At 40.1% G+C, this 23056-nt stretch overlaps 1 protein-coding gene across 7 annotated transcripts in view; it reads left to right on the top strand.

Moving 5' to 3' along the window:
* LOC113630607 (S-adenosyl-L-methionine-dependent tRNA 4-demethylwyosine synthase) overlaps positions 1–23056 on the top strand; it is a 265650-nt gene that overhangs the window by 76914 nt on the left and 165680 nt on the right. For all 7 annotated transcript variants that reach the window (XM_027126212.1, XM_027126207.1, XM_027126208.1 and 4 more), the window contains 2 exons: positions 3742–3859; positions 8342–8394. In XM_027126212.1, coding sequence (XP_026982013.1) covers positions 3742–3859; positions 8342–8394 — 171 coding nt within the window. The remainder of the gene's footprint in view (positions 1–3741; positions 3860–8341; positions 8395–23056) is intronic.

The raw sequence follows: 23056 nt of genomic DNA, 5'->3' as shown, positions 1-23056 counted from the left end.
CTAAGCAGTTTAGTATGTTAAGAGTGGAGTGCGGTGGGGATGTGTGGAGAGGTGAAATAGAGAAGGAAGGCAGGGGCAGGATCCTGGAGGCCTTTTCATCCTCTGTCTGGAGAGTGTGAGCTTTGTCCTAAAGGCAGTGGGAAGCAATGTGAATTGATTGAATAGGATGAGTGGGCTGGAGGTGTGGGGAGAGAGAGCTCCAGGGTAGGTTCAGACCATTAGGAGCAGTCAAGTACACTAGATAATCTCATTCAGTCCTCACAAAGACCCTGGTATTGTACTGTCACCTCCACTTTATCATTTTACAGGGCAGGACACAAGCTTAGAGAAGCAAAGCAATTTGTCCAGAGTCGGATGGGGTGGGACCAAGCCCAGGCTCCATCTCTTTGTCTCACTCCCTTTTTATGCTTCCCCAGAAGGGAAGCTGAGGAGTTTGGTGAGAGAACAAGGAGTCAGGAAGAGCCTGCCAAGGCTTAGGTTGTTTATTTTCTGTTTCTCTCGTGTTGTGCTTCTAAATGTAAAGCAGATTGCTACTTGTTTTCTTCCTGCAGTAAATAAATGTTGCTAAAATACTCCCCACAGCATGTTCTGGTTAAGCAGACGAACAGTGGTATCAGTATCATTAGTTTTGGAAATAAAGGCGGATGCTTGGTAATTACTCACCAGAGAAACATTTCAGTCTACAAAAGGAGCTTGGTGTGTCCAGTTCTGATTATAAGGCTGCATAGTACTGCAGTGTAACAGCATGAAGCTGGTTCTCCTTTCATAATTATTTTTAAGGCTTTAAGTGTTAAATTCACCCTCAAATGTAAGGTGACGTCTCTTCAACCCCAAGGTTGGCACTTAACCAACTAGGTGGAAGTTTTACCTTAAAGTCTTTAACAAATCCCCTTTTGTCTTGTTTTTATCCTAGGCAATATTGGGGTGGTACTGTGGTTTCTGGGATGAAGGTGTGAGAATGAATTCGGTAATATTGTATAATATCTTTTTCTTTCTTTTTTTTTTTTTAAGAGAATTGGTACCACTTTTTGGCTCCCATTATTACAGCAGATTCATATATTTCCGTCTATTTATAAAGAACTTCTCACTTATTTATAGTCATTTTCCTAAGTGCCTAGGAAGTGAGCTTATAATCAGTTTTCCGTTTTGCGTATCAGAAAATAGCAGCTTGGAGAGGGCATGCGTTTTCTTTCAAGACAAGTGTGATGGGTTTGGGAGTTGGGGAGGGGTGGAAGGTTGGAGACAGGGCTATTGCAGTTGTCCCTTAGGTGAAACCAAGGCTGGGGGCAAAAGCAGTGGCATTGTGGTTGGAGAGAACCCATACGTTGAGAATTAAAAGTTTAGAACTTGGTCACGCGTTGCCCAATGGGTGTGCAGGAGAGGAAGGAATCCAGATTGACCAGTTCTGGGATCTTCATTTATTTCTGCTTAGACTATGTAACGGCTATAAAAAAATAAATAAAAATATACAGGTCCTATGTCAGTTGTTACGTTGTTATATTCTGGGCAAACGGGAAAATGTCTGCAGATAGGAGATTAGAATTAGAATTTGAATGGGGCTTTGCACTTCCTTGGAGAGTGCTGTGAACCATTGTATTTCTTTTCAGAAATGGAGTTACTGCTGCATATGCAAGATAGGACTAAACTGTCATAGAGGGAAAGAATGATAAAATTTTGCCCTGAATACCCAAGACCTTTAATCATAGCCGCTGCTCTCTTTCCATGTGAATTATGTGTCCAGATGATTGAATCTGGAGTAGCTGCACTCACATTTTATAATAGATAATTTCTCTAGTGTTGGGACATTGACAGTGTTCCATGGCATTCTTTTTTTTTTTAAATAAATTTATTTATTTATTTTTGGCTGTGTTGGGTCTTTGTTGTGGTGCGTGGGCTTCTTATTGCGGTACGCGGGCCTCTCACTGTTGTGGTCTCTCCCGTTGCGGAACACAGGCTCTGGACGCGCAGGCTCAGCAGCCATGGCTCACGGGCCCAGCCGCTCCGCCGGCGTGTGGGATCTTCCCGAACCTGGGCACGAACCCGTGTCCCCTGTATCGGCAGGCGGACTCTCAACCACTGCACCACCAGGGAACCCCTTGAGGGCAGATGTTGCCACCTACTATCAATTCTTGCATGATTAGTAGGGAATTACAGTAACTTGCTTCGGAATTACTTCAGACATTTAAATGCTCTCAAGGTCAAGGTTAGTTCACTTTGCTCCACCACAAGACTTCCTTGGAACTCAAGCTCACATCTTTGCTTTTAGGTCTGAAATAGACTTAAAAAAAAAAAAAAAAAAAAAAAAACTTATGGGTTTTTTTTTTTTTTTTCTTTCTTTTAAAAAAAATTTGGTTGCACTGGGTCTTAGTTGCGGCAGGTGGGCTCCTTAGTTGCAGCATGCGAACTCTTAGTTGCGGCATGCATGTGGGATATAGTTCCCTGACCAGGGATTGAACCCAGTTCCCCTGCATTGGGAGCATGGAGTCTAATCCACTGTGCCACCAGGGAAGTCCCTGGTGGGACAGCAAATCCCTATTCACCTCCTGCCCAGGTTCAAACATGGATCATCCTCCTTTTTCTGTTTTAGTTTGACACAGACCCAAGACATCATGTCATCTGTGAGGTGTTGTCACTTTTAGGTAGAAAGGGCATTGTTTTGAGTCTGCTCATTGATTCACTGGGGTCTAGACACTGAAAATGGACAGGCACTGAGGGTAGTTTAGGGCTCGGTGGTAGGGCTCCTGCTCAGGTGACTTATTTTGGTTCTGCAGCTCTTAGTAAGATCTGATGAATGTCTCCTCTGAAGTGTAACACAGACTTTGTGGGTTGTCTCAAAATGATTAATTAGCACTTTAACCGTCTTCCAAAAAGGTATTGAGGTAACTTTAAAATATATATACATGTAATGAGATTTAAAAAGAGAGGAAGAAATCAATGTAAACGGTGAATGGGGGTCATCTTGTAATATGACGTCACTGACAGAATATAAGACAAGGATGATGCAAGGCCTGATACAGTGATCAGAGTTGTGCTGTGAATTTTCTAGTGGCCAAAGTCAAAAGGAAACACAGTTTTTTTTTTTTTTTTTTGGAAACACAGTTTTATATTATCCTTCAGATTTATTTCTATCACTGAAGACAGATTTTCACCATGGGATCTTCTGTAAGAAGCCTTTGGGGCTACAGGTGGAGGTGGTGGAGTGACTTGGGTTCTGAGCAGGTGGCTGGGCAGCTCAGAGCAATTTTTTGACTTGTTTTTGGGGTTTGCAGATGTTATAACCAGCACTACTATAATTTAGTGAAGTCCTATTATGTATCAGGCATTGTGCCAGGTAATTTTGTTTCATTTAATCTTCAACACAGTTCTGCTCCATAGATATTCCTTTTCTCTCTTTTCAGGTGAGGAAATTGAAATTGAGAGAAATAACTTGCTGAAGTTGGGCAGCTGTCTGTGCTCAGACTGTGAAAACTATTTGACATCTAGATAAGTGGATTATTGATTTATGTTTTGTGGATGTATGTGTTTGAATATGTAGTTACTTTTTTGGGGGGAAAAAAAGCCCCTTGTGTGTCTTTAGCGCAGTGTGTGACTGGAAATGTGATCACTTGGAAGAGAACAGGTTTATGGGCTGTGTGGTTCGTGATGAACCCTTTTATCCATGCTACGTGTGTATGATTGTCGTGCTGTTATTTCACTTGCCCATTACCAATTCTGGGTTTCATTCTTTTCATTTTAATACAGAGAGAAAAGGAGCGGCAGGAAGGGGAAACTAGTTTGATCAGGAGCACAGTGAAGAATGAAGCCAGTGAAAGAAGAGCTATGATAACTCCTGCTCTCCGAGAAGCCCTTACTAAACAAGGTGAAAGTCCTCAAGAACTGTTATAATTCTACACTCTTAAGCATTCTAAAAGAGGGAACATAAAATAGGGATTGCCAGGAGGAACAAAGATAAGGAAGTCCCGCTGTAGTTGGCTCAGCTGCTGTGTGGTCGTGGCAGCTGTAGCTGTTTAAGGAGTCACGGTCTTGTTTCTGTGGATCACTTGTGTGTTGGCTGCCTGGACCAGCAAGGGTTCTTCTTTGCTTGGTTTATTGGGATGGTACTTTACCATCATTGAGGCTCAGGTATGCAGATGGAAGGTGCAATCATTGGCTTCTTTACACGTCACTGTTTATTAAGGGGAAATTATTAAACCTCATATGATATTAGGCTGGGTTAATTAGAAGTGTTTTATGTAGAAGTATATCTGGATTTCTGTGGTCCTACCTTATGAAGAAGGCTGCAGTTGAATGAACGAATGATATTGGTTTCCTGTAGAAGAAAGAGTAATAAACTGGGGGTGAGTAGACTGACTTCCTTCCCTCCCTCCCTCTTTCTATAATTATTGAGATCCTTTTATGTGACAGTTCCGGCAATGCAGAGGAACTTAAGATACTTGACATATCTCCTTCAAGGAGCTCTCAGCTTATTAGAGGAGACAGACAAAAATATACAGATTTTTTTACATAGAAATATATATGCCTTTTTTTTTTTTTTTTTTTTTTTTTACGTGGGCCTCTCACTATTGTTTTCTCTCCCGTTGTGGAGCACAGGCTCCGGACGCACAGGCTCGGTGGCCATGGCTCACGGGCCCAGCCACTCCACAGCATGTGGGATCTTCCCGGACCGGGGCACGAACCCGTGTCCCCTGCATCGGCAGGAGGGCCCTCAACCACTGCGCCACCAGGGAAGCCCTATATCCCTTTTCATTAGAGTAGAATAAAGTGATTTTTTTTTTTACGTCAAATCACGTTTAATACTTCTGATTACTGTTCAGTTTGTCAGTATTGATGCAAAATTAAGTCTCATTCATATAGGAATAAAGTGATTTTTATAATAGGTTTAAATCTGTCATCTTGCTGTTTGTTTTCTACTTGTCTCATGTGTTCTTGGATTTCCTTTCTCTTGTTTTACTGCCTTCTTTTAGATAGTTTTTTAAATTATATGATTCTGTTTTACATCCTTTGTTAGCTTATTAGCTATAGCACTGTGGTTGCTTAGTGGTTAGTGGTTGCTTGAGGTTTTATACTATCCTGTATCACAGTATATCCTCACTTGGTGTTACACCACTTCACGTAAAGTGGAAGAACCTTCAGTACTTCTGTTTTTGCCCTCCTCAACCTCTGTGCAATTGTTTTCATACCTTTTACTTCTACACATGTTTTAAGCCCTGTACTAAATTGCTGTTCTTTTGGTTTAAACAATTATCTATTACAGATTTAAATAATTAGGAAAAAATTTTATATATTGACTCATGTAGTTACTACTTTTGGTACTTTTCATTCCTCTGTATAAGTCCGTGTTGTCTGATGGCCTTTTCCTTCTGCCTGAAGGACTCCTTTTTGCATTTCTTGTAGTGTGGGTTTGTTGATGATGAATTTTTTCAGCTTTTGTATATCTGAAAAAGGCTTTCTTTTGCCTTCATTTTTGAAGGATTTTTTTGTTATTTAATTTTATTTTATTTTTGAAGGATTTTTAGTTTTTTGATGTGTCTAGAATTGGCAGTTTTTTTCTTTTTTGCACTTTAAGGGTGTTCTTCCACTGTCTGCTGGATCACGGTGCTTCTCATGAGGGCTCTGCAGTCGTCTTTTGTTTGTTCCTTTCAAATGTAATGTTTTTTACCCCCTGATTTTCTTCTAACAACTGATTTTGAATGATTTTAATTATAATATGTCTCAGTGTAGTTTTCTTCATGCTTCTTGGGATTTGTTGAGCTTCTTGGTTCTGTGGATGTATAGTTTTAATCAAATTTGGACAAATTTTGGACATTATTTCTTCAAATATTTTTCTGCCACCCCCTCTCTTTCTTCTTTTTGGGGACTCCAATTACATGTATAATAGGCCACTTGAATTTGACCCATAGCTCACAGATGTGCTTTTCATATTTTAAAATTATTTTTTCTGTCCTGCTTTACCTGACTGGATAGTTTCTATTGCTGTCTTCAAGTTTAACTCAGTAATCTTTTCGTCTCTAAGTTGAATCTTCTAGTAATTCTATCCAGCGTATTTTTCCAGCTTAGATGTAGCTTTCGTCTCTAGAAGTTCAGTTTAGGTCTTTTTCTATCTTCCATGTCTCTACTTAACTTTCAGAGCTTATGGAATACAATTATAACTTTTAATGTCCTTATCTGCTAACATCTATGTCATTTCTGAGTCAGTTTTGGCTGCTGGTTTATTCTCTCCATTATTGATCATGTTTTCCTATCTTTTTTGCATGCGTGGTAATCTTTGATTGTATGCCAGCTCTAATTTTATGTTTTTGGGTACTGGATATTTTTGAATTCCTATAAACATTCTTGAACTTTGTTCTGGGATGAAGATAAATTACTTGGAAACAGCTTGAGCCTTTTCATCTTGCTTTTATGATTTGTTGGGTGAGACCAGAGCTGGCTCACTATACAGCTAATTTTTTCCCCCACCATTGAGGCAAAACACTTCTGTGTACTCTGCCCGGTGCCTTGGAATCTTGAGGTTTTCTGTCTGACTGGTAGGAACAGGCACAGTTCCCAGCTGGCTGTGAGTACCAGGCATGCCTTTAATCTTTCCAGATGGTTCCTTCCCATTACTGGGTAGTTTTTCTCTCACGTATGCACTAAGCAGTACTCAAGCAAGTACTTACAGGAATCCTCTGCAGACCCTTGAGTTCAATCTCTGTGTAGCTTTTGTCTCTCCAGTACTCAGTCTTGCAAACTTTAGCCACAGGGGCTCCCCTCTCTACTTCCGTGTCCTCAACTTGGGGAGAATACTGAGCTCTGCTTGTGTCATCTCTCCCTGCTGCACAGCCTGGCAACTTTCAAGGCAGTAAGCTTGGGTAATGGTAGGACTCAGCCTTGTTTGTTTCCCATCTCTCTTGGATCATCTTCCTTTGTTGCCTGATGTTTTGTATTCTGAAAACTGTGGTTTCATGTATTTTGTTCAGCTTTTGGTATTTCAGGTGGGAGAGTAAATCTTTACTCTGTTACTCCATCTTGGTTACAAGCAGAATCCTACCCTGCAATTTTAGTAACTGCGTTGTGTGTACTGTGGTCAGCTACAGGGCTCTCCATCCTATACTGTGCAGTCTTTTCATACCTACCTAAATGCAGAATTTTGTAGAATCCTATGTATCTTGGGAGAGAAAGATATAAAGAACTAATATAATACAGTGTGATTTCTATGATAGTGGTATGAGCAACATATAATGTAGGAGTCCAAAAGAACTAGAATTTTCTCTGGGGATCTTTTAAATGCTTATTCTGTATCTGAGATTAGCTGATCAGTTGGACTCGGTTCCATCTTCAAGTAGATAAGCAGTGCTTTATTTATATGTGAGATGTTTACATAAATGTGGAAGAGGATAGAAGACAAAGCCCTGTAATGTTGCCACTAGAGACTTGTAATCCAAATTGACTTTGTTCCATTAATCATCACCCTATGAATATGGATGTTTAACCAGCCACTTATCCATTTATGCCATCATCCAGACTGTATTTCTCCATTTACCTCGTTTATCTGCAAGTCAAGAGTCTTTTTGCGCAAGAGACTCATGATAATTGTGGCTTATTACTTGAAGCCTCATGAGAAACTTTATTAAATGTCTTCTGAAATCAGAATTTTCTACTTGTTTGCTCTACTAGTTTGTTAAAATAAGGAAATGTGATTGCTTTGGCGTGGCTTTTCCATGCTTTTCGTGTCTTACGTGGGTCAAAATATTTAAATAGGTTGTGGAGCGGTGCTGAGAATTTATGTCAGGTTTCTAGAATTTGATTTTTCCCACTTTTGGGGGCAATATTTATTTTAATCTCCTGTTGCCCATCTGATTCTTTATTTATTTTTGAAGATTATTGATGACAGTTCCCCAGTCGTTCATTGTACTGAAATATACTGTTAGTTGTTTTTGCTGTATGGTCCAGTGCGTGGTTCATTTTCGTAAGTGTTTCTTGGGTCTTTGAAAAACATGTGCATCCTGTAGTTGTTGAGTGCAGTGCTCTCTATGTCCTTGATTGAGTTTACTGTGTTGCTTCAGATCTTAGAGCTCTATTGAGTTTTGATCTGTGAGATCTGTTATATACTGAGAGATCTTAAAATATCTCCCTGTGATTTTGGATTAGCTTATTGTTTCTTTATGTATTTTGAGTCCATGTTATTAGATGCATACATCTTTTAAATTGTATTATCATCCTGGTGAGTTAAACCTTAGTGGCATTGGATTGTTGTCTATCATTATTTAAACAAAGAAGAATGACTTTGCTACAGTTTTATAATCACTTTTTGATATGAGGTTTTGAATCAGTCCAACTTTGTGTTCCCTGTTTTTTCATTCAGGTTATCAGTTGATTGGGAGCCACTCTGGGGTGAAGCTTTGCAGGTGGACAAAGGTATTTGTTTTTATTCAAATATTATTTCTGTGTTATGCAACTTTTACATGGCTACTATATGCAACAAATTTACCATTTTAAAGGTATAATTTACATTTAATAAAATGTAATGATTTTGAATGAATTAGTTAAGAGTTTAGCTTTTTCTTAACCTTTTGGTCACGACGCATGGCATGTGGGATCTTAGTTCCCCGACCAGGGATCAAACCCGTGGCCCTTGCATTGGAAGCGTGGAGTCTTAACCACTGGACCGCCAGGGAAGTCCAAGTTCAGCATATTTTGATGGATGTAAAAACCCTTATCCACCACCTGAATTAAGCTATAGACTACTTTCCTTACGCCGATAAATTCACTTATGCCCATTTCTGGTCAATACCCCCTCCTCCACAGCCAGGCAACAGTTGTTCTCGTTGCTATCACTGTAGTTTAGTTTTGCCTGTTGTAGAATTTCACATGAATAGGATCATATAATGTGTAGCTTTTTGCAAGTCGCTTCTTAAACTCAACATAAGGTTTCAGAGATTTATCCATATGTAATGTGTATCAGTAGTTCATTCCTTTTTATTGGTGAGTACTATTCAGTAGTATGAGCATACCATAGTTTTCAGTCTGTTGATAGTTATTTGAGTTGTTCTCAGTTTTTGGCTCTTATGAATAAAACGGCTATGAATGTGTTTGTACAGAGGTTTTTTTGGTGAACGTATGTTTCGATTTCATTTGGGTACATACCTAGGAGTGGAATTGTTAAGTCGTAGGGCAGGTATACATTTAACTTTATAAGAAACTCCCCGTCTGTTTTCAGTGTGGTTGTACTATTTTATACTTGCATCAGCAATTTATGAAAGTTGCTACATATTCTCATCATCATGTGGGATTACACATCTTTTTCCTGATGAGTGTGAAGTGGTACCATTTTGGTTTTAATTTACATTTTGCTGATGACTATCGACGATGAGGAGCACCTTTTCATGTGCATATTGGCCTTTCATAGTTGTGAAGTGTCTGTTCAGATATTTTACCCAAGTTGAGTTGTCTGACTTTATATTATTGACTCGTAGGAGTTCTCTATATATTGTGGATATGAGTGTTTTGCCTGATGTTCAGTATGATTATTTTCTCCTAGTCTGTGGCTTCCTTTTTCATTTTCCTAGTGGTATCTTTTAAATTTTTTTTTTTAATTAATTAACTAACTTATTTATTTTTGGCTGTGTTGGGTCTTCATTGCTGCGTGCGGGCTTTCTCTAGTGGCAGCAAGCAGGGGCTACTCTTCATTGCGGTGCACAGGCTTCTCATTGCGGTGGTCTCTCTTGTTGCGGAGCATGGGCTCTAGGCACGTGGGCTTTAGTAGTTGTGGCACGTGGGCTCATTAGTTGTGGCTCATAGGCTCTGGAGTGCAGGCTCAGTAGTTGTGGCACATGGGCCTAGTTGCTCCGCGGCATGTGGGATCTTCCTGGACCAGGACTTAAACCCATGTCCCCTGCATTGGCAGGTGGATTCTTAACCACTGTGCCACTAGGGAAGTCCCTCTTTTGAAGTTTTTAATTTGAATAAAGTCCAATTTATCATTTTTTTTTGTATGGTTAATATTTTTTGTATTTTAAGAAATCTTTGTCAGCTTTAAGGTCACAAGGATAGTCTGTGTTTTCTTTTGGAAGCTTCATATATAGTTTTAACTTTTATGTTTGGGTCTGTGAATTAATTTTTATGAATGGTATAAGGTAAAGGTCAAGATTGTTCCTTCCTACCACCAGCCCCCTATATGGATATTCCGGTGTTTTAGTATCATTTGTTGAAAAAGATTTTCCTTCCACCATTGAATTACTTTTAGGACTTTGTAGAAAATTCAGTCAACTATATGGGTAGGCCTGTGTCTGGACTGCTCTTATGCTGTTGCATTGATGTGTTTGTCTATCCTGAAGCCAGTACCACATTGTCTTGATTACTCTGGCTTTGTAATAAGTCTGAAATCATGCAGTGTAAGTTCTCTGTGTTGTTTTTTAATTTTCAAGATTGTTTCCCCTCTTCTGGGCCTTTTGCATTTCCATATACATTTTAGGATCAGCCTGTGAATTTCTGTTGTTTGTATTTGTTCTGTTTTCTTAGATTCTATATTTGTCTGTTTGTCATCTCTTCACCACAGGGTCAATTACATGAACTGTAATTTCTTATTTTCTGCATTCTTGATGCTCTGCAGTCGTATAGAGACTGCCCCTCCCCGGGGCCAATTCCTAAAGATTAACAGCAGCTTGCCTCGAGCATGCCTTTCATATGTAATTCTGAATCTGTAGCTTTCAGCTACCTCCTTATCTAACTCTCTCACATACCAAGCCAATATTTTCCCTGTCCTAAATCATCCCAGGCCCAGCTACCAGAAAACTGGAGATAGCCTTGTAGCTCAAAGCCCACTGGAATAATTCATACTAGCCAGTCCTGCACTGTTTACTTTGCTCTGCCTTTCCTTTCCTGAGGAAACCCCAGTAAAAGCTCTGGCCCAGGCTTCCCCCTCGCTCCTCTGTCTCCTGAACAAACCCTGTGTGGTGTGGTGTGCACCCTTCTCTTGGGATATGTAAGTAATATATTCCTTCAATAGCATTGGCCTATGTTGGCACTCAGTCACCTCCATAAATTAAAATCCTATGGGCACAAATAAGATAGCATTAAAAATTATTTTATTTTTAAATGAAAATACAGTGACAGTATTGTTAGTTTCAGATATATGACATAAGTTGACATTTGCATACGTTATGAAAGGATCACCACGATAAGTCTAGTAACCATCTGTCCCCCTACAAAGTTATTACAATATTGTTGACCATATTCCTTCTGTTGTATATTATATTCCTGTGATGTATTTATTATGTAGCTGGCGGTTTGAACTTCTTAATTCCCTTCACCTGGTTTGTCCATCCTCTCTCCTCTCCCTTCTGGCAATGACCCATTCTCTGTATGTGAGTCTGTTTTCATTTTGTTTTGTTTGTTTGTTTTGTTTTATAGATTCCACATATGAGTGAGATCATGTGGTATTTGTCTTTCTCTCTCTGACTTATTTTACTTACCATAGTACCCTCAAGGTCCATCCATGTTGTTGCAAATGTCAAGATTTCATTCTTTTTTATGATTGAGTAATATTCCATTGTGCGCACGCGCGCACACACACACACACACACACACACACCCCCTACAGTTTCTTTATCCATTCCTCTATCAATGGACACTAAGGTTGCTTCCATATCTTGGCTTTGTAAATAATGCTCCATTGAACATCAGAGTGCATATATCTTTTCCAACTACTGTTTTTGTTTTCTTTGGGTAAATATCCAGCAGTGAAATTGCTGTATCATATAGCAGTTCTATTTTTATTTTTTTGAGGAACTTCCATACTGTTCTCCATAGTGACTGCACCAGTTTACAGTCACACCAGCAGTGCATGAGGGTTCCTTTTTCTCTGCATCCTCTCCATCACTTATTATTTGTTGTCTTTTTGATGATAGTGATTCTGAAAGATGTGAGGTAGTATCTCATTGTGGTTTTGATTTGCATGTCCCTGATGATTAGTGTTGTTAATCATCTTTTCATGTGTCTGATGGCCATCTGCACTTCCTCTTTGGAAAAATGTCTACTCAGGTCCCCTGCCCATTCTTTATTTTTTAATTTTTATTATTTTTTTTTGGCTGCGTTGGATCTTCGTTGCTGCTTGCAGGCTTTCTCTAGATGTGGCAAGTGGGGGCTACTCTCCATTGTGGTGCGCAGGCTTCTCCTTCCGGTGGCTTCTCTTGTTGCAGAGCCCAGGCTCTAGGCGCAAAGGCTTCAGTAGTTGTGGTTTGCGGGCTCTAGGGTGCAGGCTCAGTAGTTGTGGTGCACGGGCTCAGTTGCTCCGTGGCATGTGGGATCTTCCCAATCCAGGGATCAAACCCATGTCCCCTGCATTGGCAGGCGGGCTCTTAACCACTGCTCCACCAGGGAAGCCCCCCTGCCCATTCTTTAATCAGGTTGGTTGGTTGGTGGTTGTTGTTATTAAGTTGTATGTGTTTTTATGTATTTTGGATATTAACCCCTTATTGGATATATTGTTTGCAAATATCTTCTCTCATTTAGTAGGCTGCTTTTTTTGTTGTTGATAGCTTCCTTCACTGTGCAAAAGATTTTTAGTTTGATACAGTCCCATTTGTTTATTTTTGCTTTTGTTTCCCTTGCCTTAGGAGACAGATCCAAAAAATATTGCTAAGATTGATGTTAAAGGGCATGCCACCTATGTTTTCTTCTAGGAGTTTTATGGTTTCAGACCTTACATTTAAGTCTTTGATCCATTTTGAGTTTATTTTTGTATATGGTGAGAGAAAATAGTTGATTTTGATTCTTTTGCATGTAGCTGTCCAGTAATCCCAACATCATTTACTGAAGAGGTCGTCTTTTTCCCATTGTGTATTCTTGCCTCCTTAGTAGATTAGTTGACCGTGTAAGTGTACGTTTATTTCTGGGTTCTCTATTCTGTTCCTTTGATCTGTGTGGGTAGATTGGAAACAGAACTGGTAGTAAGAGTGGTTGAGGGAAGTGAGGTGGACCTCTGGTGACACTTTCAGAGTAAGATTTAAAGATGACAGGCACCCCCAAAATAAGTTCAATTTCAAATAATTATTGCAAGATAGATTTCTCATCATTGTGCTATAAAAATTAATACATAAAATGACCACACTAACTTTTTAAACAACTTTGATTAGTGAGAATCCTGCATTTCATATGTCTGTTAACTTAATATTTGGTTCCAAGTCTACCAAAAGCATCTCAAATCTCTTCTGTAATGTATTTATAGGTGACACCTACAAATGTAACATGGGATACAGGTATTGTGTTGGTGACTTAAATACTAGAAACAGCATTGTTCTCTGTGACATGGTTTTTCAAAATGCTGAAATTTCTTATAAAAGCTTTGCATCAAAGAAAGTGTTTTCTTTCCTCATTTTACATAATAGCTGCATTCCTGGAAAATTCAGTGTATGGTAACATGTGCAGAAGATACTTCATTGGTAAAATGAAGTTGGAATCTAAGCTTGGATGATTATAATAGGTTTTTCACAAGTATGGAGGTCTGGTGAGTCATTTGAAAGGAAGTGGATTAAAGGACACTTTTTGTGTGTGTGTTTGTGTGTGTGTGTGACTATCTTAAGCATTGCAGGAGATGTGAAACACTTGACCCCTCCCTTACTTTTTGCCAGTAGGGCCTCCCAACCATTTTGATAACAAAAGTATTTCCACAAATTTCCAAAATACCCCCCGGGGTAGTGTTGGCCCCATTGAGAACCTCTGCCCCAATCCATTTTCATTGCCAGCCTCGAAGTTCAGGTTGTCCTCTTGAACGTTGCAGGTAGCTTTTTTCCCTCTACTTCTGGCTTCCAGTGAATGCCCTCCCCCTCCCCCGCTCAATTTATCTGACGTTAACCAGGTTAATCTCAAGTTCAGTTCTCATTTAGCCATTCCATTTTCAGAGCCTATGGTGGCTCTTCATTACTTCTTACTCAGTATTCAGTTCGGATGTGTAATAGGCATCTTGAACTTAATGTGTCAGAAACGGAATTCCTGAATCCTCTCCTAAATCTGTTCCCCTCAGTCTTCACTCCAGCAGTTTATGGCAGTGCTATCCTTTCAGTTGCTCAGGCCAAAAATCTGGGAGTCATTTATACTCTTCTGTTGTTTTTTTGTTTGTTTGTTTTTTTACCCTCCCACATCTATTCTGTGAGCAAATCTTTCAAAATATATCCAGAATGCAACTACTTACTTTTCACCTCTTGTACTCTTATACCTTGGTCCAAGTCACTGTCATGTATCCCTTTTATTATTTAAGTCATCTCCTGCCTGCTTTTCCTGCTTCCATTCTTGTCATCTCCACTGTCTGTTCCCTACACAGCAGCCAGATGTCTCACTCTTTCACTCAGAACCTCCAGGGGTTCCCATCTCACTCAGTCTGATCTGCCATGCTCTGGTCCAGCCTTACTAGCCTTCGTGCTGTTCCCTGAATACACTGAACTCAGACTCCTCTGTGGCTTTTTGGTCTCTGTCTGCTCACTTAGATCTCTGCTCAGTGAGCCTCTATCAGAGAGGCTCTCCCTTGACCGCCTGATATAAAATAACAACCTTCCCCTCCTATCCCCTTACACTGCTTGGAATTTCTCCATAGCAATTATTACCACTTAATAGATTATATCTTGTTTATTGTCTGTCTCCTCCCTTCCCTTTTCAGGTCCTCCCCAACCTAAGAGTCTTTGTTTTTCTTTCCAATACCAAAAACAGAGCCTGGCATGTAGTAAACATTTATCAGATGAATTATATAAAGCCCTGAACCTGAGGAAGACCCTACTTAGTGTAGTTCTGATCTACTTGTTCAGTTTTATTTTGTGTTTTAACCTTCATACATCATGTGCTGCTTCTCTTCCCTGCTCTGATCTCCACCTGACTGAATCCTACCCATGTGTACCAGTCAGGAAAACAGAAACCATCCTGGGTATTTTAGCAAGAACAGATTTAATAAAGTAAATTAACTGCTTACAAAGCCACTGAAAGGCTTGGGGTAGTGAAGGTCAGAGAGAACTGCTTGCTTTGAGAAAGTCGAAAAGTGCTGGACTCACAGGACACTGCTGGAAGTGACCTGAGATGCTGGCAACATTAAAGCAAATGTTTCCCAGGAGCTTGCTTGGAAGCTGCTGCAGACTCAGTGTTTGTTGTATGCCCTTGTGTCTGCCAGCTGCTGCCAGGGAGGAATAATGGTTTCTCCTTTCTTGCCATCTAAATCTTGCATAAATGCCTCTTCTTGGTGGAGTCTAAATCAGAACCCGTTGGGCAAGGGAATCTGAGAAATAGGGTGTTAGGGCTCCTTACCCCCTGCTTAGAAGCGCAGGCACAGGACTCAGGATTAACAGCATGGTCTACCTCTTTGGATACTCAGCATCTGTACACACCCTTCCACCTGTATTTATGTTTTCAATCCATAATATAAATAAAACATTTGTGTGTGCCTAACCTGTTGCAACTGTTATTCATGCAAGGAAGGAGGTACTCACCCTCTCCTTTCACTCTCTTTTGAGATCCTCTAACCTAAGGATGACATTATAAGGTTAACCACCACTGACCCATCTTATATAAAACAGTTGGAGGGGAGGAGAAACAATTATATATATCCAAACAAGGAAGATAATGTGTATATTTATAACTCTGCTCATATTCACACTTGGTCAACTGGTCATGGTTGGTATTTATACCTTCCTTCTTCCATGGGGCAGGCCATGTTCCTCTGTGCTCTATCAGTAATGCTTCCTTATCAGGTGTGTGATTCTGTCAATGAAGAGTTTGAGCCGGTACTGGCCCCTTCTGCAAGCTTTTCTGAAGTTCTCCTACTGTAAATGAGAATACTAAAGAGATGTTCCAGAGATCCCCTTGGTTCTTGACAAAATTTGTTTCTATGGCATGAGATGCTCAAAGGAGCCAGGGGCTAGTGTTAACTGTGGAGAGTCTGCTCTTTCAGGCTACAAGCCAACAAGTCACCTGGCAGAGTTTCATAGATGTTGGTGGAGGACCCAGGACTCCTGGGTCAAAGACAAAGCACAGCAGGCAGATTGAGATTCATGTCCAGTTGGGGAGACAGATTTCTGCTGCTTCCTGCTCCTTTGTCTTTCCTCAATCCTCCTCCTGTTTGTACTTTTTTAACAGTTTGTTTAACCAGTTTAGAATTTATTTTGCTCTGTTGTATGAAATAAATAACTAAATCAAGGGTTAGCAAACCTTTTCTTAAAGGGCCAGATGGTGACTTTATAAGGTTTGTGGGTCATACGATCTCGTTGCAACTTTTCACCTCTGCCATTGTAGCCCCAAAGCAGCTATAGATGTAAGTAAACAGATATGGGTGACAGTATTCCAGCAGAACTTTACTTATAGTAAACAGGCAATAGCCTGGCTTTGGCCCATGGGCTGCAGTTTATTGACCTCTGCATTGAACTCTCCATCCCCTGTCAAAAATGAAAGAGTCTGAAACTTTACCCTTCTTGCAGGCTAGCAAGTTAGCCTGCCACAGGTTCATGGATGCTGGCAGAAGGCAAGTACAGTTTATTACTCATAGTAATAGCAGTAGCCAGAATATTATCATTTGCTCTGTTTCCTGAGCCCCGGTTCCTATAAAGCAGCACTAGGAAGGCCAGGTATAACATCTGCACATACATTGTAGGAGAGGAGCCCCAGGCTTAGGGAACATCAATCTTTTATAATTGGCAGTAATCCTGCCTGACCTTTGCCCTAGAGGGACACATCTTCATTATACTGAGCAGTAAACATACCCATCATTTGCCCCAGAGGGAGACACTGTATCTTCCAAGGCTATTCACTATGTAAAACTTTTTGAAAAGGTAGTCTAGAAAAAGGGCAGTCAGGGCCTCTGCTTGCAGGACATTCAGAGAAAGACCCATGGAGCATTGCCTTCCAACACCCCACCTCCATCCCCACCAGGTTGATGTACGCAGAGCCTATCTAGCAGTGGTATCTTGCATTCATTCAGTGTGGATCTGCTGGGCTACAGTTGTATTTTCGAGGTTGTATTGCTCTTATTTGCCTCGAGGATAAGAATTCATGAATTAATGAATCTGAGGTTATTTATAATCTTTTTCTCCTAGGTTCATAACATGAAAACTTGGTTCTAAGCATGTATTGCTCTCATGTGTTTTCTTTTTGCACCCAGCTTATCTACTAATTTTTAGATATGGGAGCATTTCCTTTCAAAATATAATGTCTAAAGACTTCCAGTCTGCACAAGATGGCATAAACCTTTTTCTCCTTGCTCCTTCCTGCTATGCACAACTCTAAACCCTGGAAAGCACAAGAGGCAACCAAACAAGAACTCTGGAATGGGGTAAGAGGAAGGCTGACTGGTTTGGGACCCCAGCACTGCAGGAACAACAGAGCAGCAGGATGTCTTACATCCCTCCACCTAAAGAAGAAGGCAGCCCAGACCCTGTGTTTACTGAGCCTTAATCTAGCAATAGAAGGCCACTCAGTTAGGCTTCTTTCTCCCTAGTATGGACTGGGAGTCCCTCTGACATATTCAAGTGAGCCCGGAACCACTGGCAAAGGGGATCAGTTGGGAGCCCCACCAATAAGCAGCTGGGACAAGTGCTTTCCTTCCCTGCTGGACCGTAAATTCCCCTCTCCTGCTAAGAGATACCAGGCAGTCAGGTACAAGTGGAAAGAGAGAAACTCCTCCTTAGCACCTTACTCCTGCAACAGTCGACCTGGCCTGTGAAATATTCTCCATGCCTGCTGGGCCCAAGACTCCCTTCCCCCTCTGAGAGATACCATGGTGGCTGCGTGGCACTGGCAAGAGGGACACCACCACAAGAAGTGGCCCATCTGGGGAAGCCAAGCCTCTTTGTTTGTGTGTCCTGAGACTTCCCTCTCCCACTCAGAGTTACTGGGGCTGCCCAGGGCCATTGGCCAGAGGGACTCTGCCACACGAGCAGCCTGCTCTGGGAAGCCTGCTGGCCTGAGACTCGCCTCCTCCATTGAGAGACCTCTAGTGGGTCACCCTGGAGAAACCTCTTTCACCCACTCTGATGCTACCAGCGGAGATCAATGGGAGCCCAAGCAAAATTTCAATGCAAAGCCTCTGAAAATTAAACTGCCGTTGGAGCCACAGCATACAAAAATAGTCCAGGACCTGCAGGCTCAACCTAAACAAAGTGCCTGCTGCTAAAATGAAAGAATGAAATAGGATCTAGAGCCTCCTAACATAGTAGACAAAATGTCTAGGATGCAGTAAAAAAAAATCGCCTGTCATTCCAAGAACCGTGAAAATCACAACTTGAGCAAAAAAAGATAATGAACTGAAACCAACACCAGATGAATCAGATGGTGGAATCATCTGACAAGGATTTTAAAGCAGCTGTCATAAAAATGCTTCAGCAATCAGTTACAAAGTCTCTTGAAACAGATGAAAGAATAAAAAATCTCAGCAAAGAAATGGAAGTTATAAAAGGAACCAAGAAGGAATTATAAAATTGAAAAAATACAATAACAGAAATAAAAACTCACTGAATGGGCACAGTAATAGAGTGGAGATGACAGAGGATAGAGTCAGGGACCTTACCAAATAACAGAATGATCTGTGACCAGGACAAGTCAATAGAATTTACCCAATCTGAACAGCAGAGAGAGCCAACTCCAAACAGGATAGAACCAAGGACATCCACATGGAGATACCCTAAAATTAATGATCTGAAAACTAAAGAAGAAAAATGTCTTGAAAGATGCTAGAGATAAACAATGAACTAACATCAATTTGATGTCAGATTTCTCATCTGAAATCATGGAGGCCAGAGGGAAGCAGCACATGGTTTTCAAGTGTTGAAAGAAAATAACTGTCAGTCATGATTTCTGTGACTGGCAAAACTATCCTTCAAGAATGAAGATTAAATAAAGACATTATCAGGTGAAAGAAAACTGAAAGAATCTGTTTCTAGCAAATCTTCTCTTAAAGACCAGCTAAAGGAAGCTCTTCAACCTAATGAAGTGATAAAAGATTCTTAGAGCACCATAAAGGAAGGCAGAATGATGGAAAGAGCAGAAATATGGGTACAAACAGTAAATGATCATTTTCCTTATAACTTTTATAAATCATATTTGATGATTGAAACAAAAATTATAACACCATGTGATACTCAAGACAATAATATTTAATTTAAAAGAGGGAAAATTAAAGAGATCTGAATGGAAGGGATGTTTCCACGCTTCACTTGAAGGTGGTAAAATGTTTTTACTGGTAGACTGTCATAGGTCTACTAGTATGTATATTTTTATACCCAGAACAACCACTACAAAAACTATACAAAGAGATACACTCAAAAACAAAAAAAAATTAAGATGGAATCCTAAAAATGTTTAAGTAACCTGTAGGAAATCAAGAAAAGACTAATAGGAATGAGAATCAGAGGGAACAAGAAACAAATAATAAAATAGTAGACTATTTTAGGGCTAATTCATAAATAATTACTTCAGATGTAAATATTCTACATATATCCATCAAATGATACAGGTTGGAAGAGTGGATTTAAAAAATGACCCAAATATAAGTTGTTTACAAGAAACTCACTTCAAATTCAGTGACACAGGTAGGTTGAGTAAAATGATAGAAAAATATACACCATGCCAACAGTAATCCAAAAAGCAGGATTGCCTGTATTAATACCAGATTAAGTAGACTTCAGAGCAAAGAAAATTACTAGAGACAGAGAGTGACATTTTGTAATGATAAGAAGATCAATCTACATTATATGAATATGTACCAAACATCAGAGGCTCAAAATAAATCAAGCAAAAGCTGACATAGTCGAATGGAGAAATTAGAAAAAAAACAAAAGAAACCAAACCCACAGTTATAGTTGGTCACTTTGAAATTGCCTCTCAGCAACTGCTAGAAGTACTAGACTGAAAATCACGAGGCTCTAGAAAATCTCAACAGTAGAGTTAACCAGTAGGATCTAGTTGACATATAGAGAACATACCACCCAGCAACAGGAGGATGTGCATTTCTTCCAAGTGCCGATGGAACATTCACCAAGATAGACCATGTCTTAGGCCATAGAACAAACCTCAGCAGATTTATAAGTATTAAAATCATACAGAGTGCGTTCTCTGACCATAATGGAATCAAACTAGAAATCAATAATAGAAACAAAAGGGAAATCTCTAAATATGTGGAAATTAAACATACATTTCTGAATAAGCCTTGGGTCAAAGAGGAAGTCTCAAAGGAAATGAAAAAATACATAGAACTGAATGATAGTAAAAAAAAAAATAATTATATCGATGTATAGGATGCAGCTCAAGCAGTGCTCAGAGAGAAATTTCCAGCAATGCATACTTATATTAGAAATGAGGAAAGATCTCAAATCAGAAACCAATGAAAATCTAAGTAAATGTAAATAAAAATCTAAATGTAAATTGAAATAAATGTTCATGGATTGAAAGACTCAATATTGTAAAACATCAATTTTGCCTGAATTGATCTGTGGGTTTAATGCAATTCCTATTAAAATCCCAGGAAGGTTTTTGTAGAAATAGACAACTTATTATAAAATTTAAAAGTAAAGGCACAGGAATGTAAAATAGCTTAAACAATATTGAGGAAGAATAAAAGGAGAGGAACCATATATCCAGATATTACAGCTTACTGTATTGCTACAGTAATCAGGACGGTATGGTGTTGGTGGAGGGACGGACACATAGATCAATGGGACAGAATGGAGATCTCAGAAACAAACCCACAAATATGCTTAATTGATTTTTTTACAAAGGTTCAAAAGCAATTCCTTGGAGGAAGGATAACCTTTCCAACTAATGGTGCTGGGGAAATTAGACATCCATAGGCAAAAAACCAAAAAAACCCCACTACCACCAAACCACATACACCAAAAGTACACACACTGACACATACACACACACAAACATACATAAAATACATACATCAAAATTAACTCAAAATGGATCAGGACCTTAAATCTAAAGTGTAAAACTTACAGAAAACTTTTTTTTTTTTTTTTTTTTTTTTGCGATACGCGGGGCTCTCACCGTTGTGGCCTCTCCTGTTGAGGAGCACAGGCTTTGGACGCATAGGCTCAGCGGCCGTGGCTCATGGGCCCAGCCGCTCTGCGGCGTGTGGGATCCTCCTGGACCGGGGCACAAACCCATGTCCCCTGCATCGGCAGGCGGACTCTCAACCACTGCGCCACCAGGGAAGCCCAGAAAAGTTTTTAAAAGAAAAACATGCCATGCTTTTCACATATGTCTGTCCCTTTATCCTTTTAGCCTTTCAGTATTCAGTTTGGGCATCTCACCTCTGAGGAGTTCTCACTGGTCCTGGAAGGCTGAGCCTGGTTGGTCATCTGTCCCATGGGCTCCAGTAATACCATGCTGGACATTTGCCTTTTCTCTGCTTGCCCAGCATCTGAGTGTTTTCATGTTTGGGGAATTTCCCATTAAATGGGCTTTGTTTGATGTGAGGGCCCACTGCCTGCTGCAGAAGCTAAGGAAGACATACTGTTTCCTGGTACCACGTTGTGGCAACTTGGGTATAAAAGTGTCATCTAGGATAGTCATTCTTTTCAGCCGGAGACTTTGAGTGTGGAGTGAGTGATGGAAAGGGACTGGGACATGGAGAACTCATTCTTGTGCTGGTGGCAGCAGCATCTGCCATTCAGGGATGGTGCTGGTGATGGTATCCAGAGAGGGGTGGTGTCTGTAGTATATGGCTTCTGGGGGATTGAGTGGTGGTCCCGCTGCCAGCCTTCCTTCGTTCTTGCCTTTATAATGGGTCTATGAGCTGTGAAATCCTTTCAATAAATTCTTTTTCTCTTTAGCCAGACTCCGTTTCTGTTGCTTGCAAAAGAATCGTAATTGATTCAATCAGACTGTCATAATAGTATTGCACATTTTTCTTGCTTACTTGCCATTTCCTCCAAACAGATCATGGGTAGGGGCTCTGTCGTATTAGTCATTGTACATTCAGTACACAGCATGCTTGAAGTACATTAACTAATTGCTAAATAATGAGTGAAACATGCAAGTCTTCAACTTGGTTTCTCCATTGGCGTGATGTTGATATTTAGTGGTAATTACTCTGTGACTTTTGCATGTGGTGGACTTTGTAGTTTTCAGTGTTACTTGCAAGATATAAATATTTTGTTTGCCTTCATGAATATTTTATTGGGAACTTGGAAGAGAGTTTGTAGAAACAGTTATCCTGAACAATATTTTTCCTTCACTCTATTTTTCTTAGTGTAAGTACTAAGTGAGATGGACAGGGGAACCCCTTTTATCAGGACCAAAAAATAAGACTTTGTGATCAACTGACACAGTAGCAAGCTGGTAGATTTTATGTGGACAGCATTGTAATATCAGTACACTGATGTATATTATACACTGATATATATGTGTAAAGGCTCTCCATCTATGTCTCCTCGTCTGTTGTTCCCATTGTTAGTTCCATAGTATGTCAGTCACTTAGGCTCAAAACCTCAGTTATCTTGGATGACTTCCTCTGTTTTGCCCCTCTAATTGGGGATGGCACTGATTGTACCTCTGTAGTACCCTTCCTGTTTCCTCCACTAATGTTTTGAGACAAATCACCATGACCTTTCTTGCATAACCTCCTCACAGGTTTCACTTTTACTGAATCAAGCCCACCTTGCACAGAGCTCCTAGACGGATCTTTCTGATGATACCTCAGGAAGCTTGATAGTATCTTGTGATTCCAACCCTGAGTTGATCTGCAGTGTTTCTTCAAATTACCTTTCTTACTGCACTTCCCGTGGTTTTACCAATCACATATTAAATAGTGTTCTTTTCTGGAATAATCTGTTTCTTGTGTACATGCTGTTTGCCCCCTCAACAGTCTCAGTATATTCAAATTCTACCATTTGGTTGACATAGAATATGTTCCAGGTTGCATTCCTTAACCCACCCTCCTTTGTTAAATGCAGAGATACTCTTTCAGATGAGTGCTACACCGCCCCCCCTATTCTGAGAGCCTGTCTTATCTCTCCTTTGGCATTATATATTATTGTACTAATATTTGAGGCAGTTGGGTGGATTTGAAAATGAAAGCATCCATGGTCCTCCCTATAGAACTTTC

This window comes from Aethalodelphis obliquidens, unplaced genomic scaffold (genome assembly GCF_003676395.1).
Source record: "Aethalodelphis obliquidens isolate GAN/ISIS:26980383/991018 unplaced genomic scaffold, ASM367639v1 scaffold30, whole genome shotgun sequence".
Lineage (NCBI taxonomy): Eukaryota > Metazoa > Chordata > Mammalia > Artiodactyla > Delphinidae > Aethalodelphis > Aethalodelphis obliquidens.
The sequence above is the reverse complement of the archived record's forward strand: the minus strand, read 5'-3'. Positions and strand labels throughout refer to the sequence as shown.